Genomic DNA, 9,419 nt, shown 5'->3' on the forward strand with positions numbered 1-9,419 from the left:
CTGAGCCTCAAACCCTGAGCCCTGATCCCTGATCCTCGAGCCCTGATCCCCGATCCCCGATCCCTGATCCCCGAGCCCCGAGCCCTGATCCCTGAACCGCCTTCCTCCCCAGCATGCTCATCTACTACCTGCAGAGCATCGCCCGGTCCCTGAAGCTCAGCAACCGCCAGCTCCGCATGCAGATCCAGAACGCAAGTACCGCCCTCCCCGCCGCGCGAAGGGGCAGGTCCCGCCAGCTGGGGGCGCCCACGAGGCCTCTCATTCTCAAATCCCTGGGACTCCGGGCCCCCCGGGGGGTGCCAGGCCACCTCCCCGCCTCCCGGGATCTTTGCTGAGAGCCCCCAGGGGCAGGGACCCCCATCTGCCCAGGAATGAAGCTGCCCCGGCACTTGAGCGCCATCTGGTGGCCATGCCCAGCCCTGCAGGCGGGGGCTCTTCCGTGGGCGGTGCTGGGCGGGAGGGGAGAGAAGCGATTCCTGGGGTCCCTGTCATCGCCGGCACCTGACCCAGAGGCACTATTTGGGCCCAAAGACCACCTTTTTCTCGTCTTTTAGATTCTGGTGATTCTTAAACCGTAGCTGTCAGAACAGCCAGAGGGAGCCCAGGTTCCACCCCCCCCCCCCCAATCCTTCCACACTCTCCACTCCTCCCACACCCAGCGGCTCCCCAGAACCCCGTCCCAGAACCCCATGCCAGGAAGCTCCACCTCTTTAACCTTTTTTATTTTTAGTTAATTTTTAAATATATTTTATTGATCTTTTACAGAGAGGAAGGGAGAGGGAGAGAGAGTTAGAAACATCGATGAGAGAGAAACATCGATCAGCCGCCTCCTGCACGCCCCCCACTGGGGATGTTCCCACAACCGAGGCCCATGCCCTTGACCGGAATGGAACCCGGGACCCTTCAGTCCGCAGGCCGACGCTCTACCCACTGAGCCACACCGGCCAGGGCTCTTTAACCTTTTTTAAAAAACACCTCCCATGAATCTCGATTCCACTACAGAAATACTAGCGCGTCCCCTGAGCCAGGGGTCGGCAAACCGCGGCTCGCGAGCCACACGCGGCTCTTTGGCCCCTGGAGTGTGGCTCTTCCACAAAATACCACGTGCGGGCGCACGGACAGGGCGATTGAAACTTCGTGGCGCATGCGCAGAAGTCGGTGTTTTGTGGAAGAGCCGCACTCAAGGGGCCAAAGAGCCGCGTGTGGCTCGCGAGCCGCAGCTTGCCGACCGTGGCCCTGAGCCAGTTAAAAAGAAAAGCGTTTGGAGCAGCCAAGGGCGTTTTTCTGGAAGGCTGTCCCCGTGGCGCCCGGCACAGCGTGTCTGCGTCCCGCCGCCCACCGTTGGCGGGACCTCACGGTCCGTCCAGGGCCGGATGCCGCTGGGAGGCTGAGCCTTAGTGCCAGGTGTGAGCATCTGCTTGCGGCCCGGGGCAGGGTCATGGCCGAAGGTACCAGCAGGGCGGCTCCTGTCTTCCCCCAAGAGCAGTACCTGTCACTGCTTCCTGCGACGTCCAAAGAACCTGTGATGATCCTCTGTTTTAGGCGAGATCCGAAGACAAGAAAAAGGTTGCCCAGATGGCGGAAGGTGAGAACCAGGCGGCCACACACTCCCGCGACCCTCTGCTCCCCCCGCGCACCGACACCGGGAAGTGGGATCTGGGGACATACGTGTGGGTCTAAGTCCACAGTGTTCCCGTGATGCCCGGCCTGGGCGGAACCCAGCACAGGTGTGGGGTCAGGGGGAGGGTGTGGGGTCAGGGGGAGGGTGTGGGGTCAGGGGGAGGTTGTGGGGTCAGGGGGAAGGTATGGGGTCGGGGGAGGGTGTGGGGTCAGGGGGAGGGTGTGGGGTCGGGGGGAGGGTGTGGGGTCAGGGGGAAGGTATGGGGTCGGGGGAGGGTGTGGGGTCAGGGGGAAGGTGTGGGGTCAGGGGGAAGGTGTGGGGTCAGGGGGAAGGTGTGGGGTCAGGGGGAAGGTATGGGGTCGGGGGAGGGTGTGGGGTCAGGGGGAGGGTGTGGGGTCAGGGGGAAGGTATGGGGTAAGGGGGAGGGTGTGGGGTCGGGGGAGGGTGTGGGGTCAGGGGGAAGGTGTGGGGTCAGGGGGAGGGTGTGGGGTCAGGGGGAAGGTGTGGGGTCGGGGGAGGGTGTGGGGTCAGGGGGAGGGTGTTGGGGTCCGGGGGAGGGGTGTGGGTCGAGGGGGAAGGTATGGTCGGGGGGAGGGTGTGGGGTCAGGGGGAGGGTGTTGGGGTCGGGGGGAGGGTGTGGGGTCAGGGGAGGGTGTGGGGTCGGGGGAGGGTGTGGGGTCAGGGGGAGGGTGTGGGTTCAGGGGAGGGTGTGGGGTCGGGGGAAGGTATGGGTCGGGGGAGGGTGTGGGGTCAGGGGGAGGGGTGGTGTGGGTCGGGGGGAGGGTGTGGGGTAGGGGAGGGTGTGGGGTCAGGGGGAGGGTGGTGGTGTTCAGGGGGAAGGTATGGGGTCGCGGGGGGCGGGCGGGTGGGGTGTGGGTCGGGGGGAGGTGTGGGTCAGGGGCGGGTGGGGGTCAGGGGGAGGGTGTGGGGTCAGGGGGCGGGTTGGGTTCGGGGGAGGCCGGGAGGGTGTGGGGTTCAGGGGGAAGGGGGGTGGGGTCAGGGAAGGTGTGGGGTCAGGGGGACGGGGTGGGGCGGGGGAGGGTGTGGGTCAGGGGGAAGGTGTGGGGTCAGGGGGAGGGTTGTGGTGTCAGGGGACGGGGATGGGGTCATGGGGAGGTGTGGGGTCAGGGGGAGGGTGTGGTTCAGGGGGAAAGGGGTGGGGTAGGGGGAGGGTGTGTGGGGTCGGGGGGGAGGGTGTGGGGTCAGGGGAGGGTTTTGGGTCCAGGGGGAGGGTGTGGGGGGTCGGGGTGAGGGGTGTGGGGGGTCAGGGGGGGGTGGGGTGGGGGGGGGGGGGTGGGTGTCGGGGTCGGTCGGGGTGGGGTGGTCAGGGGCAGTGGTTGTGGGGTAGGGGGCAGGGTGTGGGGGTCAGGGGGACGGGGTGGGGTCAGGGGGAGGGTGGTGGGATCAGGGGGGGAAGGTGTTGGGGTCAGGGGGAAGGGGTGAGGCCGGAGAGGGAACCATGAGAACGGCTGTCTTGTTCGCTTCTGTGCTTCTCTCCATGTCCCCTGGGTTCCTGCAAGGCTCCCACTCAGGCCTCTGCCCAGGCCCCGCCTCCTTAGGCACAGGCCCCTCCTCCTTATTAGGCCCAGGCCCCGCCTCCTTAGGCCCAGGCCCTGCCTCCTTAGGCCCAGGCCCCTCCTCCTTAGGCCCAGGCCCCGCCTCCTTAGGCCCAGGCCCCACCCACAATCCCAGCCCAGGCCCCTCCTCCTTAGGCCCAGGCCCCTCCTCCTTAGGCCCAGGCCCCGCCTCCTTAGGCCCAGGCCCCGCCTCCTTAGGCCCAGGCCCCGCCCACAGTCCCAGCCCAGGCCAGGGTCTGAACAAGGAGCCACACCCCATGACACACCTCATCCTCCCTCTGTCCCAGCCCCAGAGCTCAGAGGGAAGGAGAGACTCCCCAGAACCAGGGACAGAAGGAGGAGCAGGGGTCGGGGGGCCGAAGGGGGGTGCGCAGGCACAGGTGCAGGGAGGCATCCTGGGGACCCCTCCCATCTCCGAGGGTGACAGGCAGAACCGGCCCAGGGCACGGGCTCCCTCGGAGAAGGGCCGGGAAGGAGACCCACAGGGCCTGTGGGCGGCTCGGTCTGCTCTGCTCTGAGTGGGGGGGGGGGGGGCCCGTTGCCCCGGGAGGAGCCTGGGTGAGGGTCCCGGGCCCCGGACCCCGCCTGCCCAGCCTGGAGGTCCCTGTGGAGGGGACGCAGCTCAGGTGTCACCCCCGCTCTGAGGGTCCCGTGTGTCGCTCAGGGCAGAGCCATGGCCTCCTCGGGGTCCCGGTAGCATTGGCCAGGACTGTGTGCTCCTTGGCTGTCCCACTGTGTGCTCCTGGCTGTCCCACTGTGTGCTCCTGGCTGTCCCACTGTGTGCTCCTGGCTGTCCCACTGTGTGCTCCACTAGTGCCATCCTCTGTGTGCTCCTGGCTGTCCCACTGTGTGCTCCTGGCTGTCCCACTGTGTGCTCCACTAGTGCCATCCTCTGTGTGCTCCTGGCTGCCCCACTGTGTGCTCCTTGGCTGTCCCACTGTGTGCTCCACTAGTGCCATCCTCTGTGTGCTCCTGGCTGTCCCACTGTGTGCTCCTGGCTGTCCCACTGTGTGCTCCACTAGTGCCATCCTCTGTGTGCTCCTGGCTGTCCCACTGTGTGCTCCTGGCTGTCCCACTGTGTGCTCCACTAGTGCCATCCTCTGTGTGCTCCTGGCTGTCCCACTGTGTGCTCCACTAGTGCCATCCTTTGTGTGCTCCTGGCTGTCCTACTGTGTGCTCCTGGCTGTCCCACTGTGTGCTCCACTAGTGCCATCCTCTGTGTGCTCCTGGCTGTCCCACTGTGTGCTCCTGGCTGTCCCACTGTGTGCTCCACTAGTGCCATCCTCTGTGTGCTCCTGGCTGTCCCACTGTGTGCTCCTGGCTGTCCCACTGTGTGCTCCACTAGTGCCATCCTCTGTGTGCTCCTGTCCACCCCACTGTGTGCTCCTGGGTGCACTGTCCTACTGTGTGCTCCACTGGTCCCCTTCCCAGCTCGAGGTCAGGCCTTTCTTCCAGAGCACTCTGTGAGTGTCCCCCCAACATCGAACCCGAGCCCGACGCTGGGGATCACCCGCTTTGCCTCCTGGGCCCCGACGGTGCACCCCCAAAACCTGGGGCTGGCGTGGCACCTCCACACACGTCCCCCCCCTCCCGCCAGATCTCTGCAGATTAGGACGCGTGGAGGCCCCCTGAGCTGGGTGCCTGCAAGGCCCAGCTTTTGGGAGTTGTGACATGTACAGCTCCATCCCTGTGACTGTCCCCCGCTTCTCCCTCCCCCCCCCCAGCTCCCTGCTCATGTCCTCTCTCCCTGCAGCCCGGATCCAGACCCAGGAGGAGGGCCCCACGAGGCTGCCCCTCGATGGGGACCCCGGCAGCCAGCTGACCCCCTCGGGGACGCCCCAGGACAACGGCCACGTGGTCAGCGTGGACTCGCCCAGCAGCAAGGGAGGCCGGGGGGACACGGCTGCCCAGCCCGCGCCCCAGAGCCCCCCGCCAGGGCCCCGCAGCCCCAGCGCCCTCCTCCCCGGCGCCCCCAGGTCCTGGCCGGAGCGCAGCGCCAGGAGGTGAGCTTGCTGTCGCTCACGGCGGGGGGTGGGGGGGTAGGGGTGTCCTGGGTCTGTCCCCCACTTGAGAGCAGTGGGACCTGCACGGCTCTCCAGCCTCGTGTGGGAGTGAGAGTTGTCGATCTGCGGGTAAGGGGGGTGAGGGGGGGTGTTTTTGTTTAAAGACAAGAACTAAGTTAACAAAGACCCGGAGTCTCAGTGTCTCGCTGTGCGAGGGGTCGAGCACCTGTCTCTGTGGGGCCTGGACAAGTGCGAGGGTCCATGGGTCCCGCAGGCTCTGGGGTGACTGTGAGGCTGAGGGGTCGAGGGGGTGAGGGCATGCTTCTCACTCGTGCCCACCAGTGCCGCCCCACTGCGTGCTCCTGGCTGTCCCACTGTGTGCTCCTGGCCATCCCACTGTGTGCTCCTGGCCGCCCCACTGTGTTCTCCTGGCTGTCCCACTGTGTGCTCCTGGCCATCCCACTGTGTGCTCCTGCCTGCCCCTCTGTGTGCTCCTGGCTGTCCCACTGTGTGCTCCTGGCCGTCCCACTGTGTGCTCCTGGCCGCCCCTCTGTGTGCTCCTGGCTGTCCCACTGTGTGCTCCTGGTCGTCCCACTGTGTGCTCCTGGCCGCCCCACTGTGTGCTCCTGGCCGTCCCACTGTGTGCTCCTGGCCGCCCCCCTGTGTGCTCCTGGCCGTCCCACTGTGTGCTCCTGGCCACCCCCCTGTGTGCTCCTGGCCGCCCCACTGTGTGCTCCTGGCCGTCCCACTGTGTGCTCCTGGCCCCCCCCCTGTGTGCTCCTGGCCGTCCCACTGTGTGCTCCTGGCCACCCCCCTGTGTGCTCCTGGCCACCCCACTGTGTGCTCCTGGCCACCCCACTGTGTGGTCCTCAGTGCCCCACTGTGTGCTGTGTGCTCCTGGCCGTGACACTGTGTGCTCCTGGCTGCCCCACTGTGTGCTCCTTTCCACCCCCCTGTGTGCTCCTGGCTGTCCCACTGTGTGCTCCTGGCTGCCCCACTGTGTGCTCCTTTCCACCCCCCTGTGTGCTCCTGGCTGCCCCACTGTGTGCTCCTAGCTGCCCCACTGTGTGCTCCTTTCCACCCCCCTGTGTGCTCCTGACTGCCCCACTGTGTGCTCCTAGCTGCCCCACTGTGTGCTCCTTTCCACCCCCTGTGTGCTCCTAGCTGCCCCACTGTGTGCTCCTTTCCACCCCCCTGTGTGCTCCTGGCTGTCCCACTGTGTGCTCCTGGCCACCCCCCTGTGTGCTCCTGGCTGCCCCACTGTGTGCTCCTGGCCACCCCACCATGTGCTCCTGGACCAAGGGGCCATTCTGGGACCTGTTAGCAAAGCCCTCAGAGCCGTCCTGGAGAAGCGGGCGCCCTCCTCCCATTAGGGCTCCGTGCATCCCCCCACCCCCGAGAGGAGAGGCCTGTGTCCCGGTGAGTGTCCCCAGTGGACACCCTGTGGCGCAGAGAGACCTCCCGGACCCCCTGTTCCTGCCCCGGGGCCCAGAGGCGGGGCCAGAGAGCGCCAGCCACACACGTGACCACCCCCGTCCTACAGGCGCCCCCGTGGTCCGTGGGCGGGCCCCTGCGACCAGCCCAGGAACCGGGCCCGCGCCCCGGTGACCGCTACAAGGCACATGGAGGATGTCCACTCCGAACCCCTCTTCCAACGGGGCTGTGAGCGCATGCGCCCGGGGGCCCCCAGGTACCACCCCGTCCATGAGCGTGACGCCCACAAAACAACCCACCCGGTGCTCTGGCCTGAAGGACACCCCAAGGTCCATGCCTGCGGGGCCGTGGTGGAGGTGGAGGCGTTCCCCAGGAGCATGCGCTGTGCGCCAGGGGCCCCCAGACTTGCAGGCTCCCCGGGGCTGAGTGACAGCGAGGAGGAGCCCCTGAGAGGGGGGTCGGGCCTGAGACCTCTGCACCCCCGCTCCCTGGGCGGCCTGCCCGGGGCTCCCCACTTCTACGTGGGCAACAGATCGGGAAGCTGGGGTTGGGGGCAGGCCCAGTCTTGGGATGAGGGTTTGGGGGGTCCCCTGGACGCTCCGAGGTACGTGCAGAAGAAGCCACGACCCCGGAACTCCCCGTACCCCCACCCCCCGAGGCGGCCCAAGGGGAACCCCCAGTTCCAGCCACCCCTCGCAGAATCGGACTCCCTGTCGGGATCCAGCAGCGACCCCCAGGACAGCGGCGCCGACCAGTACCTGCAGGTCAGCCGCAGACACGGCCGGCCGCCCAGGTGCGCACGCCCCAGGGGCAGGAGCCAGGCCCCGGCGAGGCGGGAGCGCGTGGAGCTGAGCGGCCTGATCTGCTCCCATGTCTAGCGGGGCTCCCGGTGCGGGGCTCCCTGAGATCAGAGCCCCCCCACCCCCTGCACTGGGGGGCCTCCCCTCCAGAGAGAGCCCGTGAGCCCATGGGCACCTCCGGGACAGCGACTGACTGCAACAGAGGCATGTGCTGTGTGCGGGAAGGTGTACCTGCACCTCCTGCACGATAGGCCCTCATTTCAAAGACATCAGCCTTTGCCCCATTGGGTGCCCACACGTGAGGCCGGCCTGAGGCTGTGCCAGCCACAGAGGCCTCCCGGGAGTCTGTGCTTGTCTGGATCCTGCAAACACTGTGGGTACCTCCATCCTGCGGTCCACGTCCACGGGAAACTCCTCCTCCCCATCAGCCCGGGAGGGAGGAGCTGCCGTGGAGGGCACCGCCTCCGTAGGCTCACGACTGGGCTCTGTGCCTGTCAATCAGGCTGGACACCGAGTCTGGAGGTGGCAGGACCTGCAAGGTTTCTCGATCCTCAAACCTGGAAGGACGGGCTTCAGGCTTGGCTGGATCCAGGACCTCAGAGGTCTCCGGGATTCTGTCTCCACCCCTCAGCTCTTCTCCGGCTTCTGACGGTTCTCTCCTGTGGCCACAGGTCCCCCCCACCCACCCACCACCTCACAGGTGGAGCCAGAATTCACAGCCGCAGGAAGGTCCTGGTTCCCGCCCAGCCCTGAGCAGGGAGGGCAGCACGGCCCCTCCCACCAGGTCCTCCCTGGAGGCTGGACCCCTTCCCTACTGTTATGGGGAGCTGGGCAGCGGTGGGTCCCATTGCAGGGAGAGCCAGATGTCCACCCCCTCCTGTTTCCATGACAACCATCACTCTTCCGTGGCGCACCCCAGTGCCTGGCACCTGAAAGAGGAAGCGATCAAGAATGCCAGGGACACCCTTCTCTGTCGGTGCCCGCAGGGTTCCAGGACCAGGTCCCCTCGTCCACACTTGTGGCGGGGGCCGTGGTGCGGGATCCGGGGACACCCGGCAGCTTTGGGGGTGGCCCTGCCTCTGGAGCCTGCAGTGCAGGGTGTGTGAGGGGAGAGCACAGGCCCAGCAGGCCCTGCAGGGTTCCTGCACGTGGGCACGGCCAGGGCACACCCAGGGCACACCCAGGCTGCAGCACGGATTGCCTTTCGCAACAGCTCAGTGTGCCCCAGCGCTCAGCACGGGGCCTGGTGCGCCCCAGTTCTCAGCACGGGGCCCAGTGCGCCCCAGCGCTCAGCACGGGCTCGATAACACATGGGAGATGGCAGGGGGACTGGCTGGCAAGCACTCACTTCACCTGTAGTAGCAGCAGCAATAGCAGTGATACAGTTAGTGTCACAGTGACAGTGATACAGTGTTACAGTGACAGTGATACAGTGTTACAGTGACAGGGTTGTGGTGATACAGTGATAGTGTCCCAGATGTTCCAGATGTAACCAAAGTCCACGCTCACCCCTCCTCTCGTCTCACGCCCCCCACACCACTGCCGAGAGTCTGGTGTATGTCCATTCAGTTTGTGGAGTACAGTTATGTACATGTGCAAATGTATGTTATGTGTGTGCGTGCGAAAATGCACTCTATGTACGTGTGTGTAAATGTACATGTTATATGTGTGTGTAAATGTATCTTATGTACATGAGTGTAAATGTATGCTATATACGTGTGTAGAGGTACCTGTTATATAAGTGTAGATGTACATGTTATATGTGTGTATAGATGTACATGTTATATACGTGTGTGCAAATACATGCGCTATATAAGTATATAAATGTGCAATATATAAATGTATGTAAACGTGTGCTATATACGTGTGTAGATGTACGTATCATGTAAGTGTATATGTACATGTAATATACACATGCATAAATACACATGTTATGCAAGTATGTAGATGTACATGTTATATATGTGTGTGTAAACATATGCTA

General features: G+C 65.1%; 1 protein-coding gene across 1 annotated transcript in view; it reads left to right on the plus strand.

Annotated features, from left to right (window-relative positions):
- Positions 1-7,513, plus strand: part of TMC3 (transmembrane channel like 3) — a 32,658-nt gene extending 25,145 nt beyond the window's left edge. Inside the window, exons 19-22 of the mRNA XM_036355241.1 lie at positions 113-191; positions 1,543-1,585; positions 4,952-5,201; positions 6,745-7,513. Coding sequence (XP_036211134.1) covers positions 113-191; positions 1,543-1,585; positions 4,952-5,201; positions 6,745-7,513 — 1,141 coding nt within the window. The remainder of the gene's footprint in view (positions 1-112; positions 192-1,542; positions 1,586-4,951; positions 5,202-6,744) is intronic.
- Positions 7,514-9,419: the final 1,906 nt, after the last annotated feature.

This window comes from Myotis myotis, unplaced genomic scaffold (genome assembly GCF_014108235.1).
Source record: "Myotis myotis isolate mMyoMyo1 unplaced genomic scaffold, mMyoMyo1.p scaffold_m19_p_22, whole genome shotgun sequence".
Lineage (NCBI taxonomy): Eukaryota > Metazoa > Chordata > Mammalia > Chiroptera > Vespertilionidae > Myotis > Myotis myotis.